Source organism: Octopus bimaculoides, chromosome 1 (assembly GCF_046866305.1).
Source record: "Octopus bimaculoides isolate indiv1 chromosome 1, ASM4686630v1, whole genome shotgun sequence".
Lineage (NCBI taxonomy): Eukaryota > Metazoa > Mollusca > Cephalopoda > Octopoda > Octopodidae > Octopus > Octopus bimaculoides.
In genome coordinates, this window is record NC_142928.1 from 116,220,826 (window position 1) to 116,238,314 (window position 17,489).

At 35.7% G+C, this 17,489-nt stretch overlaps 1 protein-coding gene across 50 annotated transcripts in view; it reads right to left on the bottom strand.

Moving 5' to 3' along the window:
- LOC128248352 (uncharacterized) overlaps positions 1-17,489 on the bottom strand; it is a 174,164-nt gene that overhangs the window by 93,081 nt on the left and 63,594 nt on the right. For 46 of the 50 annotated variants that reach the window (XM_089356680.1, XM_089356635.1, XM_089356467.1 and 43 more), the window contains 6 exons: positions 16,250-16,327; positions 15,922-15,999; positions 6,521-6,583; positions 4,727-4,804; positions 3,706-3,783; positions 1,736-1,813 (listed from right to left, as the gene is read on the bottom strand). In XM_089356680.1, the coding sequence (XP_089212806.1) occupies positions 1,736-1,813; positions 3,706-3,783; positions 4,727-4,804; positions 6,521-6,583; positions 15,922-15,999; positions 16,250-16,327 (453 nt within the window). The remainder of the gene's footprint in view (positions 1-1,735; positions 1,814-3,705; positions 3,784-4,726; positions 4,805-6,520; positions 6,584-15,921; positions 16,000-16,249; positions 16,328-17,489) is intronic. The other 4 variants (XM_089356572.1, XM_089356506.1, XM_089356684.1 and 1 more) reach the window with 2 other exon arrangements.

Sequence of the window (17,489 nt, forward strand, 5' to 3'; positions counted from 1 at the left end):
AGGCGCTCCATCCGCTGAACGGAGGCCTTGGCATGCCGTGGTTGCTGATGCGCAAACATGCGCTCAGGCTACGACATCTCAAGCGTTTCCTGGACGGTGAACAGATGTGGTTGCCGTTCGTCAGACGCGATTTTCCGCAGCTCGTTTCTTTAACAGAGCTGCAATCTTGGATCAAACGCAGACCGAGAAAGGGTGCTTGGCACCTCGAGTGCCGCCAAGCTCTCACCGCTCTCAGTCAGGCGGGCAGTGCGATCGGTAGTAGCTCCACTCTAGCGTTCTATAGAGGATTAGTGGAGGAAAAGTGCGACGACGTTCTCGGGGAAACTCTAGGCGTCGAAGATAATCAGCTAAACAGTCTGTTCAGGAGAACTTTCAGGCCGGGGCCCATGGATAATTTCCAAAGGTCCCTCGCCTGGCAGTGCTACCGAGGTGCGCTACCTGTTCGAGATAAACTCTACCGGCACGGAAGTGCCGTCAACCGGGCCTGCCCGAGGTGCGCTCAGGACGACGAAACCGTTCTGCACGCACTCGTCCAGTGCCCGAGCATTGCTGACCTGTGGGTTTATATTGAACAGCTACTGTCACGTGTAGGACGGATCCGGCTATCAGCTGAATCCATCGTGAGGATTGACCCGCCGACCTCCTTTAACCGGGAGGGCAAGGCAATTTTCCTATGCCTAGTGGCTGTAGCGAAAGACGTGATATGGTGGACCCGTTTGGAAGGGCTAAAGACAGACACTTTCCTCTTTGGTCAAGGCCTCATCAACTTTTTCAAGTTCCACTTGAAAAGGAAGATGAGAGTAGAGAGGCAAGTGCTGTCTCATAGCAAATTCGTTGAAAGATGGGTGACTGTTGGAAAAACGGCCAGTATAAACGGACCAATTCTGAGAATACACTTGTAGAAAAAAAAAAAAAGAAAGGTAATGTAAAAGGAGAAAGGGCTCTATATCCCTTTCTTATTTTTTCTGACCAGGCTCCCGTGGTTTTATGGGTTTTTCCACGTGTAACCTTTCCTTTTTCGAAGCGCCTCCCCCTTTGGGAGTTCTATTTATTTATTTATCTATTTATTTATTATATCTTTCTCCGTTTTCTTCTTCTGTTTAGACGAACTTTCCTACCTTTTCGGACAAAACCTTTTGTAACCTTCGTCCTGTCTTTGTCCTTACATGTTTTTAATTGATATTAGCCCTTGTGGCCAATAGAACGAACGAATTATTATTATTATTATTATTATTATTATTATTATTATTATTAATATTATTATTGTTCAGTAGTTTTATTTTTATAACGTGCTTTCACTTCACTACCGAGCGCAGCTCTGTGTGCCTTGGGTATGTGCTGTGGTTTGCTGTGGTGGTCTTATGGTTACTGTATTGAAAGTGTTTTGCGTAGGATGTGTGCTGTGCTCAGTAGTGCAATTTTCTGTGTTATATATATTTGTAAGTCCTGGTGTTTTTGTTATGTATTTGTCTGAATATCTTTTTATTATACCTAAGGCACCTACTATGATAGGAATTGTTTCTGTTTTTAGATTCCACATTCGAGTTACCTCTATTTCCAGGTCTTTGTATTTTGAAAGTTTTTCCATTATTATTATTATTATTATTATTATTATTATATCCGATATATTGATATTCGTGTATGCAACTCATCTATGCACAAACAAATATATGTATATGCATATACACATAATGCCCACACACACTCATACACAAACACACACAAATAACCGTACCTGGTGTCTCCATTTCTAAATTCTCTGTCTCTTCGGCCTCAGACTCTACCTCTTCTCGTATCATATTTTCTTCGAATTCTAGTGAAATGAAACGGAGGAAATTTATTTTTTAAAGTATTTAGTATTAAATATTTAGTGTTTTATGCTATTTGAGATACAATACAAAAACCATGCACAAAAAAAAAAAACATATAATGCATCTGATGATTTAAATATCTCTTCGGAACTAGTAAATATCAAAATATTTATGAAAATATACTTTGAAATCTGCGACTTCTATAACCTAGTGCAGTCTTCACATATTTACAAACGATTATTGGCCACTGGCATATGGCGTAGTGGTTAAGAGCGCGGTGCTACTAGCCCTAAGATTCCGAGTTCGATTCCAAGCAGTGACTTAAACGATTATTGCAGCATTTGGTTCTGTTAGTGAATATTTTATTGACGGAATTTCTACGATTTTTCTGCAATGTGATCACGTAGGTTGTGCCTTATATTTACAAGGCAGTTGAAAGCGGATCAGTAAAGTAAAGGAAACTTTATTGATAGTCAAATTCATACACCACTCGCTGATGTTATCCAGATTCAAGTATTGTAGGTATATATTTTAACAATTAAACCTTTCCGATACAAAAATACTTACCTCACTTCTCAGTATAAATAGAGATTTTTTTAACTAGCTAATTTGCTTGTTGCAAGGTCAGCGACTGTGTGTCACTTATTTTCTATATATTGCGAGCGGGAGTGAACTACTGCTATGTCTAGCGAACGAGTATCCATTACCGGGAATGACCACAAGGAGGTCTAAACTGTAGTCTGGTGGTCATGGAGCTAGAAGATGGCAGGAGTTATCTCCTCGTTTGCAATATATATCGGGTGTAGATTGTACCGAATAACCAGCTGGAGGAAAAAATAGCAGCAACGTCCGTTCATTGGGAACAATTATGTTTAAGTGGCCTTAAACCTTACTTCTCAGTATAGATACTGCTTTCATCTTTTATAGACATTTTCTTAACTAGCTAATTTGCTTGATATAAAAATACATATATTCAAAAAACAAGGAACAAACATTCGGGTATGCAACCAATCATTACACGTATCTATTAATACTTGTGTTTAAACATGCAGAAATTTAAAGTTAGATATATGTGTGCGCGTGCATGTGTATGTGTGTGTGTATACACATCTACATACATTATTACATACATTATATATACATATGTTTGTGAATATATAACTGTATAAATATATGTGTGGGAGTGGGTGGTTAACAGTTGTTTCGTCTTTTATTTATAGTAATGCGGTTGCTAATTTGTACCCTAATTGACTTTAATAACGATTGCACTTGTGCCTTTTGGCTTTTAAATTGCAAATAGCCAACTTAATAATATATATAATACACACACACATACAGAGCCAGATGCAAAAAGAGATATTTAGATAGATAGATAAACGGACAAAAAAGCAGACGTATGTATGTATGTATGTATGTATGTATGTATGTATGCATGTATACATGTATGTATGTATGTGTGTATGTATGTATGCGTATGTGTCTATACATGTTTGTATACACACATATTTTGGATCAATCCATAGTGGAGACGAACATCATTTTTATTTGTGACAAGCTTAAATAATTGAGATATTCCTTAACATGAAACCTATGGTAGCCATAAAACAAATAAAGTATGTGTTTATATATGTGTGTATGCGTGTGTGTGTGTGTGTATGTATGTATGTATGTATATGTATGTGTGTGTATGTATGTATACACAGAGAAAGAGAGAGAGAGACAGAGCGAGCGAGGTAGATAGATAGATATGTATATATAGAACACATTTATCCGCAAATATACATATATGTACATATACACACACGCACGTGCACGAGCGCATACGCGTACGCACACACACACACACACTCAAATGCACACACTTACACATACACATGCTCACGCATATCAATACCTGGTGTCTCCAGCTCTAAATTCTCTGCCTCTTCGGCCTCAGACTCTAACTCTTCTGAAATTGTATTCTCCTTGGATTCTAGAGAAATGAAATGGAAGAGAACCATTAATCAAAATTATAACATTAAACATTTAAAGTTTTTTTCTAGGTTGTTTTCCCTTTGCTACGCTGCCGGGAAATATATTTGTTAATCATACTTTTATAAATTGTTTAAAATGAAAATCGTTTTTTTAAAGTTTGTGTCACATTATCTATATGTTAAAAGGCACAGAAATACACACTCACACACACACTTACACACACACTCACACACACACACACACACACACTCACACACACACACACACACACACACACACACGCACACACACACAACCCAAAAAAAACTACATATACTTAGTCTTTCTTTTAAGTGATGCGTTGCACTTAAAATACCGGCGTTTTAAATCAAAACCTGTTAGTTACTATGGTGACAACACTACCTGTCTGTCTGTCTATCTATCTATCTATCTATCTATCTATCTATCTATCTATCTATCTGTCTGTCTGTCTGTCTGTCTGTCTGTCTGTCTGTCTGTCTGTCGTTCTGTCTGCCTATCTATCTATGTAGCTAGCTATCAAGCTGGTTATCTTTCACGCAGACTTTCTCTCTCTCTCTCTCTCTCTCTCTCTCTCTCTCTCTCCCTCCCTCTCTCTCTCTCTCTCTCTCTCTCTCTCTCTTACTGTATTTCTCTCTCAACAACAACTTTTTCTCCTCCCCTTCTAAAAATACGTTGTGATGTATATTTTGATTCCTCCCTTTCTTTCCCTCCCTCTAATAGATGTTGTGACGCACAGATAGACAGGGATTCACTTCTCTTTTACAATATGTGCTTTGAATATTTGCTACACAATGCATAACCCATACGTAGTCATACAATGCATATGATATATGGATATGAATATCTCTTATAGGGATTGTGACGCGCCTATGTATGTATGTATGTATGTATGTATGTATGTATGTATGTATAATTCATACCTGGTGTCTCCAGTTCTAAATTATCCGTCTCCTCGGTCTCAGGCTCTGACTCCTCTGTTATCGTATCGTCCTTGAATTCTAGAGAAATGGAAAGGAAGAAACCTTTTATATAAATTTTTAATGCTAAATATTTAAAGTTTTAAATACCTTTTGAATATTTGAGACACAATACAAAAACAATGCACAATCTTACACAGTATTTGAACTGGTAAATATCAGAATAATTACGAACAGGTATTTCAAGAACTAAGCATCTTCAACCTAGTAAACTCTTCAGATATTTACAAATAGATACTGCCACTCTTGGCTATATTAGTGAATACTTCATTAACGTTCATGAAAGTCTAGGGTTTTCTTGTATACAAAGAGGTCCTGTAACATATACTTTACAAGAAGATATAGGGGTTCGACAAAATAATGGAAACACCTTAAAATTTCAAACAAATTTATATTAATATGGGGTAGGATCGCCTTTGGCAGTATTACACCTTGAATTCTACGTGGTATGGACTCGTACAAAGTTTTAATTGTTTCTAAAGGAATTTTTTCATTCTTCAGCTAAAACAGTCTCCAGTTCTTGTAGTGATGATGATGGAGGATATCGACTCCTTAATTGTTTTTCTAAAATGCACCATAAATGTTCAGTAATACTGTGCTCTGGGAACTGTGGAAGCCAGATAAGATGTTAAACTTCACTAGAATGTTCCTCGTGCCGTTCAGTAACAACTTTAGCTGTTTGAATTGGTGCATTATCATCCTGAAAGATTGCGTTTCCCTCCGGAAACAGTTCCGCAACCATAGGATGAATTTGATCAGATAAAATGCTTAAATAGTCTTGACTATTAATTCTGCCATGTAGGGAAACTATTGATCCGGCGGATTTCCAAGACATAGCCCCCGCCCCAGATCATCACAGATCCTCCTTCATGTTTAACAGTTGGAAGAAGGCAGTCTGGGTCAAATGCTTCTTTTGGCTTCTCCACACGTAAACTTGGTCGGTGGTCGGAAACAAGGTAAAGGATGACTCGTCTCAGAAAATAACACTCTTCCACTGCTCTGGGGACCAGGTTTTTACTCCACTCTAAATGCTTTGCAACGTTTGTTTTTGAAAGTAGTGGTTATTTGATTGCAGCCCTTCCATGAAATCCGACTTTGTGCAGCTCCCGGCGAACAGTTTTTGCGGAAACTGGGTTCTCGAGGTGGTCGTTAAATTCTGCAGTAATTTTTGGAGCTGTACTTTGGTAATCCTTTCTAACAATTCGCGTAAGAGTCCGTCGGACGCTATCTGAAAATGTTGGTCTTCTTCCGGAATTTTGTTTCGACGAGGAGGTTTTCCCTTTCTCAAAGGCAGTCATTACTTTCGAGACAGTACTTATTGATACACCAAACATTTCGGCTGTTTTCGTTACATTAGTGCCTGCCATACGAGCACTAACAATTTGACCTCTTTGAAAGTCCGATAGATGTGTCATTTTAATGAATTTTAATTACCTTTTTCTGATGATATCTGAAAAGAAACAGCAATTTTAGCAAAGCATATCAAGCAACACTAATAATACATGAAAAAAACATAAAAATAAACAAGCTTTTGACGGTTTTATAGATATCTCAAAATTATGATGCTACGATGCTAGGTGTTTCCATTATTTTGTCCAACCCCTGTATATGTTTCTGTATACTTATATATGTAATTCACAGCTGGTGTCCCCATGTATGCTTGCGTGCATGTGTAAGTAAGTTTGAGCGGTCATGTGTATGTATGCATCCATGAATATATGTATATGTAATTCATACCTGGTGTCTTCAGCTCGAAATCCTCCGTTTCCATGGTCTCAGGTTCTAAGTCCTCTTCTAATTCTAGAGGAATGGAAACGAGGAATCATTTTATATAAAATTTTAATATTAAATATTTAAAGTTCTTTTAATGATTTTTTGAATATTTGAGACAATGCAAAAACTGGTAAATATCAGATTATTTATGAACATGTATTTCGAGATCTGCAGTATCTTCAACATGGTAAAATCTTTACATATTTACAAATAGATATTGCCACTCATGGTTATATTACCGAATAATTCATTGACGATCTTTAAAGTCTTCTGTTTTCCTGCATACAAAGAGGTCGTGTAATATATACCTTACAAGTAGGAGTTATAAGTACAATAATAAAGACTTTACTCAAAGTCAAATTCATATACTTTCGTCGATGCTATCAAAATTAAAGCTTTGCAAGTTTAATTTATAACATTTAGACAGTTACTTCTTTTCAGTTAGAAAATTAATATTTAAAGGGGAAAATGTACATGTATGAATACCATCAACCATTATAAGTATTTATGTATAGATATATCACTGTGTAACAAACGTACCTTTAGGCAAACACATACATATGCACACGCACATATTTATACATGTACACACAGAGGCAACTGGAGGAGGTTAGATGAAGAGGGGACGTGATGTGTGTTGTGTGGCGTGGCATGGTGTGTATATATATATATATATATATATATATATATATATATATATATATATATGGGAAAATTCGCAAAGAAAACAACAGACGAAGACAGGTGGTGTAGAAAACAAACAGATGTATTAGTATAACGCTCAGGAATTGAAAAATTCTTTAACGTTTCGAGCCTAAGCTCTTCTACAGAAAGGAACACAGAAAGAAAAAAGGAGAGAAACAAGCAGAGAAAAAAATGTATGTAGTGGTTAGCGATCTATCATGGTGAATGACGGACAGAAGGGTCACACAGGAGAGCTAAGAAGAAGGGGAGATAACAAAGTAGTAGTGATCCCAAAATGAAGGTGCGCGTGTGTGTAAGAGAGAATGTATGTGCCTGTGAAAGAGGGCTGGTGATCTTGACTTGTGCGTGTGTGTATGTGTAGGTGTGAAAATGTGGGGATGGGAATTGGTCAGTGCTGGTGTGTGCGTGGTGATGTGATGTTCTGTGGTATGGTGTAGTGTGGTGTGGTGTGGTGTGATGGTGTTGGGAGGTGGGGGAGGCGAGAGAAGGAAAAGCACGGGTGGGTGTGGGTTAGGCTAGGGTGGGGTAGAAGTTGGGTATGTGGGTAGGCAGAGGGTGGGGTAGAGGTGGGGTATGTGGGAGAGGGTGTAAGGGATGGGATGGGGTGGGATGGAAAGGATAGGGAAGGTGAGTAGGAATGTGTGGGGGTGGGGTGGCTTATGAGGGAGGGTTGAAGATGAAGGGGGAAGGGGAAGGTGGGTATGAGAGAATAGAGAGAGGAAGAGAGAAGAGAGAGAGGAAGAGAGAAGAGAGAAAGAGAGTAGGGGTGAAGAGAAGTAGGAGTGAAGAGAAGTAGAAGTCGGAGCGAGAGGAGAGGTGGGTGGGAGGAAGTAGAAGGGAGGGGGAGAGAGGCAAGGGGAAGAGGTTAGATGAAGAGGGGAGGAGAGTTGAGCCCATGTGGAGCAAAGGGGCGAAGAGAGAAGATTATCCCTGTTCACGGCGCAAATGGTAGTCCGGATGGCTCCTGTGCAAGGACAATCCGAACACGGACAGGTGTTGCAAAGAGTGACCGGTAGAGCGGAAATGGAGTGAGACCGGGGTGTCATTGCCAAGGTGGATATCTCGGAGGTGTTCCGCGAACCGGTCAGCCAAGCGGCGTCCCGTTTGTCTGATGTACAGAGAATGGCAGAGAGAGCAGGAGATGCAATAGATGATATTGGTAGAAGTGCAGGTGAAGGAGTCGCTGATGTGATAGAGTCGATGATGGGTGCCGATGCGGAGGGTGGTGTTGGATAGATAAGGGCAAGTGCGGCAGCGTGGGCGGGAGCGGGGGAACGAGCCAGGTTGGGAGGTTGGGTTGGGGAAGAAGCTGTGCATCAAGAGGTCTCGTAGGTTGTGAGCTCGTTTGAAGGAGGGGAGGGGTCAGTTAGGGAAGATGTGTGAGGTGGAGGGGTCAGACTGGAGACGCCGGAAAGCTCAGAGAATGGTGCGTTAGAGAGGTAGGGTGGTGGTGTGGTAGGTGAGGGTAGGTAGGTAAGTTAAAGACATTAATATTATTATTAAAAGTTACGAACTAAAAATATTCAAAACGAGTATTATTGTGAACAAGATTAATTCATTATGGAAAAGGTAAATAAATGTAAATACGTGTTAGTGTATAAAGTTAATAAAGGATATTTAGAATAAATTTAAAAACATGACTTATCTGCCGGCGTATTACTGTAAATTAAACCAAAATAAGTGTACTTTAGCATTTATACTGAAAAGTCACGTGATAAATATGGCGTCCATTACTCAGAGATAAATACGTATTATATTTAGTATAATAATAATGAAATTATCGAAAAAGAAGGTCTACCTAAAGTATGTTGTTTATTGAAGATTTAAAATACTTAAAACCTTTAGATCTACAAAAAATAATAACTATAACACGTACGAAATTTATTCATTACGTAAATAACGCTATAAAACATTGTAAAAGAATGCACATATTATCGTTGAATTTTTTATTAGCAAAAAGGTAGTTATTCATTCTAATTTTATATAATTATATAATGTTTAAAGTGTATTCTAAAGCTAATTATATGTATTTAACGCTACTAATCACAACTATAAGTTGGTAACTTTTCATGGGTTTAAATAAATAAATACACTATCTAAACTTATTATATAAATAATTTAATTTATGTTTACATTTAATATTACGTTCATTTTGGGAGTCAATCAATTTTTTATTAGCTAATAATCTTTCTTTAAATTCGTTTGTACATAATAAGCAGAATTTACTCCCTATTCTATACGATTTAGCCTTACAAATTATTTCCCATTTTGAATCGTATTTCATTCTTTGATATTTAAGCTCCCAAATGTATTTATTAAGGCCTGTAGAATTCATTAAATTTCTGTTCTTAACAGAATTCATATGTTGGGCCACCCGTGATTTAATTTTATTCGAAGTCGATCTTATGTAAGTAGTATTAACGCTATCATTATTACTACTATTATTATCATTCAAAATCATTATACATTTATATACTACGTCCTCAACATTACATTTATTATTAAATTTACATTTAGTCTTATCTTAACAATTACAATCAATTGTATTTTGGTCTCCATTGGAGGTATTACTTAATTTATTATTGTAAAACTTATTTAATTTAAATTTATTAAAGAATGAAATGAATTAATCTTGTTCACAATAATACTCTATTTGAATATTTTAGCTCCTAACTTTTAATAATAATATTAATGTCTTTAACTTAGGGATCACATTACAGGTTTTGTTTCTTTATATATATTTTTTATTCCTTATTTTTATTCCTTATCATATTATGAGGTAAGTTATAAACTTTTAGGTTTTAGAGTTTTTTTTAGGAATTTGACCTAAGGTTGGAATAATAATTTATTCCCTAATATATATATATATATATATATATATATATATATATATATATATATATATATATATATATTTATATACATGCATATATGTGTACAGGACATCACCAACGGTGCAAATAACATGAAATACGAAAACAAACGAGTTAAATACGTAAACAACGAGAAAAAAGGAAATATATATACATACGTAAATGTCGAACGATGAAAAGGAGTGCTCAACACCGCATTAGTGGATATAATTTCTCTATTTGGGAATTAAGGCTACCATTGGTTTCATGTTCAGAAAAGTAGGAAAATATCCTAGTGTCTTAACATTTTTTCACATGGAGAAATGTAATCGCCTCCATTTTGGAAAACACAGCCTTGTTTAATTCGTAGAGATTCTCATGAATTCACGTGAAAAAACAATGTATCAATGAATGTTTATCTCCCTTTGGTTTGTCTTTTGGGCAAATTGTCTTCATTGAGTGGTCAACAAATTGTTGAGTGGTCAACAAATTGTTGAGTGGTCAACAAATTGTTGAGTGGTCAATTTCTTGGCATTATTTTGTTTTTGTTCTGGGCACGATGTTCCCATACAGATATACATCAAACGTTTCAAAACATCAACAAACATGTTTATTAAAGCAGGTAATACAAAAAATATTTATGAAGAAAACAACCAAGCGCACAACAAATTACTAACCGACAACATAACTAAAACATACAAGAAAGCAAACTCCCACCACTTATAATTCAATAAATGTAGAAGCAAAAAAAAATGCCACAAGGTTTAAAACAGGAGACAAAGTAGAAAAGCTTATGACATGAAATCCTTTCATAACGCTGAAATACCATAAAAATAACTTCACACAAAATCCTAGCTATAAATTAATAAATCCCATAAAAAGCGAAATAGGAATTATTAGTAAATCCATTTTAGATAACATTATACGACATATCAGAACACACTAAAATCTTACCCAATGGATATGCAGTAGCGCAACTATTGAATGGTTTAAGAAAATAGAAGATAAACCCAAATGCAAATTTATACAATTCGATATCGTAGAGTTCTACCCCTCGATCTCCAAAAGCTTGCTTCTGAGGGCACATGAATTTAGTAAAACATATGTCACAATAATAAATACTGATATACATATAATTATGAACACGAGGAAGTCATTACTCATTCACGATAACTCCTATTGGTTAAAAAAGAATGGAGACGAGTTATTTGAGGTGACAATGAGGAGCTATGACGGTACAGAGATAGCTGATCTTGTAGACTTTTATATCCTAGATACCCTTAAAAAGAAATAAAAGAAGCTAACATAGGTTTATATAGGGACGATGGCCTGGGTGTAATATACAATGAAAACGGACATGATATGGATAGAATAAGGAAAATATTATGCAAAATATTTAGCCAATTATGCCTAAGAACCACATTTGGTACAAACCTTAAAGAAGTCAACTCCATAGACGTTAACTTGAATCTTAACACAGGAAAATCTAAACCCTACCACAAACCAAACGAGGGAACCTTGTACATAGACATAGGTTCCAACCACCCACCAGCATCAACTAAACAAAGGGTTAACAACATTATTAGGTGCGTCACCAATTTATCCGCCGATAAAAGCACTTGAAAAATCCGCCCCATATCATAATGCTGCATTAAAAAGGTCCAACTTCAAGAATAGCATATACTACATTAAACCAAATATAAATAGACCAAGAAGTCGCAAATAGAGGAAAATCTTATGGGTTAACCCACCTTAGAGCATGAATGTTGCTACTAACATAGCTAGGAAATTCTTCAAACTCATAGACAACCACTTTCCACATTTACACAAATACCACAATATCTTCAACACAAATACTGTTAAAGTTAGCTATGCTTTCCTCCCCAATATAGGGTCAATAATGCTCAATCACAATAAATACAAACCCACCAGAAACACCCGCGAAAGACAATGCAGCTGTAGATCCTCAAACCACTGCCCTCTAAACAACAACTGTCTCGAAAAAGAACTTTATACAAGTCCAAGATCACGGACCCCAGCGAAATAGCAAAGACGTATATCGGAATGACGGGCAACTTGTTCAAGGAAAGATATACGCAACATCTGGCGTCATACGGAGAAGAAAAAAATGCAACAGCCCTGTCAAATATGATATGGACATTGAAAGAAGGTGAAATGGTAAATTATTGCTAAAGCCAAAAATTAGGAGGGCGGGGTACCGAATAAGAACTCTGTATTACTGAAAGTTTGAACCATTATAGAATCAACAGATAACATCCTAAAATTGGGGATGTGGTATTATAATTTTATCAGGTTGTGAAGTTATAAAATTTTAACCGTATAGAATTAATTACAGTTACAATGGGAGTTATTCTGGCTAAGGTGGGGATGATGGGATAGACATATAGGGTTTAATGTTATAAGATGTATTTTAATCCACGTAGATATACAAATACTGATAGTTATATGTATCAAGACACACGGATGAATTCTTAAATGAGTACTTAAATGAGTGTTTAGAATAAATGCTTAGAAATGTATGCCAAGAAATATATGGAGTAACATCCCAAAGATGAACTGGTCTAATATCTATCTATCTATCAATCTATCTCTCTCTCTCTCTCTCTCTCTCTCTCTCTCTCTCTATATATATATATATATATATATATATATATATATATATATATATATATATATATATATATATACACACACACACACACACACACATATATATATATATATATATATATATATATATATATATATATATATATACTAGTAAGATGTATGTTTATTTATAAAGATAATATATAGGGTATATAGAGTATATGGAGTATATAGAGTGTCTTCTTACACATATATTAGGAAAGGATGCCAATCAATACATAGTGTTCAGATTGGAGAAAATAGTATTATTATCAAAGGAGGCGCTAGCATCAATAACAGTTAATATCAATGATATTTAAAGAAAGTGTGATTAACCTTATGAAGGCAGAAAACATTTCTTTCTTTTTTATTGTTAAGTAGAGGAAAATCGGCCTTTAATATAAAAAGGATCTCACTTATACACAACATACATTTCTTATTCTTTACATCATACGCAGGTGCTGAGGCTAAAATTTTCCAATGGAGGTCATAGCTAATGCCTTTATCATTGAGGTCTCATATATAATTACTCAAACCAGTGGAACTCCTCCTTTTTCTGTTTCTGAAGGTATACAGATGGTGATTTAGTCTACGTTTCATATGGTTTCGGGTGGCCCCCCACATATACCTTATTTCTCGATTGAGTACTCACTACACATTGGTAAACTATTTCTTTTCTGTTGCAATTATTACTAAAGACACAATTATTACTATTTCTACAATCACAAAGTCTGTACTGTTGTGCGGGGTCTAAACTGGTACGGTTAGTGTGTATATTGGAGGTATCGTTTGATGCGATATAATTACTATTGTTATGTCTGGTATTATTATTATTATTATTATTACAATTAAACCTTGGGAGAGGCATTATGCCGGTAATAAACACACGCACTAGTTCAGTCCTTTATTAATTTATAAACAGTATTTAGTTTGTTTGTTTTTTTTTTTTTTTTTTTTTGTTTAATCATTTCATTGCACTCTTGCAATCTCTAGTAACTTGTTTCTCCACTTTCATTTATTTTGAATGTATGATTTAGCGTTGTTTTGAAATTGTCCGGTATGAGCATGTGAGTGTGTGCACGCTCGTATGTGTGCACGCACGTATGTGTTCGTGCTTATATGTAAGTAGGTCTCTAACTTATCTGATATGAACGAAATTTAACAAACACACATATGGACGCACATACATATAAGCACGAACACATAAGTGCGTGCACACATACGAGCGTGCACACACTCACATGCTCACACCAGACAATTTCAAAACAACGCTAAATCATACATTCAAATAAATGGAAGTGGAGAGACAAGTTACTAGAGATTGCAAGAGTGCAATGAAATGATTAAAAAAAAACTAAAAACTAAATACTGTTTATAAATTAATAAAGGACTGAACCAGTGCGTGTGTTTATTACCGGCATAATGGTTTAATTGTATTTCTTTCAACAAACGTTTCCACATCAAGAATCTTGCACACCAAATACACATACGAAATATTATTATTATCATCATTATTATTATTATTATTATTATTATTATTATTATTATTATTATTATTATTATTATTATTATTATTATTATTATTATTATTAGTGTGTGTGTATTGCTGCTGTTATTTTTTCTGTTTAAATAGAAAGTGTCAAGTTTTTTTTATTATTCATGGAGATGATAGTGGCCAGGTCATGTGTCAGACTATAACTTATTCTTATTGTTTTACTATTTATTGTTTCCTTTTATAAAGTATTTGTTAAATAGTTTAAAGATTGTTTTTACTAAGTTGTTTTTAATTTGCATAGCATATGGTAATATTAGCCAGACAGTAATAACACTAATACTAGTTACGTCCAAATGTCTCAAGTGCAAAATAAGAGAACCATCAAACCAAAAATTCAATTAACTCAAAACCATTATTATTATTGAAAGAAATGTAAATATGAAATTAATACGGTTAGTATGATATTTGTAGATCTTTGTTGGAGATCACCTCTGCACATTAACTGCCATATGACATAACAAGTTTCCTTCACAAATCAGGTATTATTTTCTTCCATTCCTCTTCTAATATTTCCCATATATTCGTTGTGGTAGTTGGTGCCCTTTGTGTTACTTTGTCTCCAAGTATCTTCCAAAGGTTTTCAATTGTATTTAAGTCTGGGCTTTGAGCTGGCCACTTCATTACTTGGATATTTTGTTCACTAAAGAATCCTGTGACACGTTTTGCAATATGACAAGGGACGTTGATTCGGAAATGCTAATAATGATGGGATCACATGCTGTTTAACCAAATTCAAATAGATATTAGCTTTAATAGTCTCTGTAATCTGCACTAGAGGGCCAAGGCCAACTCCTTCAGAAGAAATCATTCACCACACCATGACGCTTTCTCCTCCAAACTTGGCAGATTTCTTCAGGCACTTGGATTTTAGCCGATCTCTTGTGAAGCACCTAACATACTGTCTACCATGTGAACCTACTAAATTGAATTTGCCTTCACCGCTAAAATTTTCATTCCTCCAGTTCGCACGAGACTCCATTATACACACACACACACACACACACACACACACATGTATATATATATATATATATATATATATATATATATATATATATATATATACATATACATATACATACACACATACATACATACATACATACATAGAGCATATCTAGATATGCAAGTATATTCATAAGACACGTAAAACAAAACATACAAATTTGCAAGTATACATACGTACCTACATGCATACGTATACATACGTATATACATACATACATACATCCATATAAGAAGTAAGATGAGGATTCCGATAGAATGAGGTACTTGAAAAGGTATGCACCAAGTAGGGTTGGGTAATGTCAGTGGTTCCGGCCTACGGTTGGTGAGATTTGAAATATCAGATAGGATATTTCGGTTGTGTACACAGAGAAAGCCAACCCTTTGACTATTTAGCGCTGAAGGTGCTGGCCCAAATTACGCGTAACTTTGAGTACATACATACACATACATCTGTGTGTGCGTGTGTGTGTGTGTGTGTGTGTGTGTGTGTGTGTGTGTGTGTGTGTGTGTGTGTGTGTGCGTGTGTGTGTGTGTGTGTGTGTGCGTGTGTGTGTGTGCATGCATACGCAATCACACACACATACACATATCCTTACCTGGCGTCTCCAGCTCTACATTTTCCGTCTCTTCGGCCTCTGATTCTAACTCTTCTTCTACCGTATTCTCCTCGAATTCTAGAGAAATAGTAAGAGGAAACCTTTTATATAAATGTTTAATGTTAAATATTAAAAGTTTGCTATCTTTTTTTTTTTTTTTTTTTTTGTTATTTGAATATTTGCGACATTATACATAACCCATACACAGTCATACAACGCATCTGACATTCAGATTTGAATATTTCTTATAGACATTATGACACGCGTTCATGTATGTTTGTATGTATGTATGTATGTATGTATGTATGTACGTATAAGTAATTCATACCTGGTGTCTCTAGTTCTAGATCCTCCGCCTCTTCGGCTACAGACCCTAACTCTTCTGGTAATGTAGTCTCCTCGAATTCTAGAGAAACGAACAAGAGAAAACCTTTTGTATGAAATTTTAATGTTAAATATTTCAAGTTTTTTTTATGATATTAAGTCGCAATGAAAACACCATTCACAATCATAGAAGACATTTGATATACGGATTTAGATATATCGTCTGACGTCCGTCAAACTTGTTTAATCTTGTCAATAATTTCCTGGAAACAAAGAGATCGCTTAGCATGCACCTTACAAATACAAATTGAAAATAATTCAATAAAATAATAAAGATGTTATTGAAAGCCAAAATCAGACACTTTTCATTGATGGCATCCAAATTCAGGCATTGCAGGCATATTTTCTAACATTTAAACCATACCTTTCTATACTGGAAAAAGACCCCCAAATCTTTAGAAACAACGCGCATACAGGCAGTGAATATAATCAACCATCACATCTATTTATGCATCAATACTTCCAACCTACTTACATGCATATCTTAGACATGTATATGTGTATGAGGTTTCGACGAGTAAGATGTCAACGGCAGTCTACACACCCATAAATTTCGACTTCTAGATGCGTTTCTAGTTCTTTAGGCTTCCTCTGTAAGGAGATAACTTTGAGTAGATTATAAAGCTGTAATTTTATCTTAGAACCATCAATATCAGTGGATGACATGCGCTCGCAGACCACATGGTCAGAACAAATATAGCAGTAGTAACGCAAGCACGGCTTCAATATCTCCCCTGTCTTACCTTCTTTCGATATCTTCAACGAAGGAAGGCTAATGACCTAGAAACGCGTCTAATAGATGAGTATATGAAACTGATGTCCGAAAATAACCGCGAATTATCGGCACTGTCGCTCTCGTTCATCTTCAGGGCGATTAGACGAAATACTGCAATTTTTGAGCCTTTAACAACACATATACATTAAATATATGATATTCATAATATTTCTATTAACGAGCTGCTTCAAGCACAAGATTTGAATGTGTGTGTGTGTGTGTGTGTGTGTGTGTGTGTGTGTGTGCGCGCGCGCATGTATGTATGTATGTATGTATATATAGTGAATTCAAACAAACAAGCACAAACAAGAAAAATCAATAACACGAGGACGTGGTACAAGTATTGTATTATCAGACGCTCAGGAAAGGAAGGAAAGAGGATTTAACGTTTCGAGAAAAGCTCTTCTTC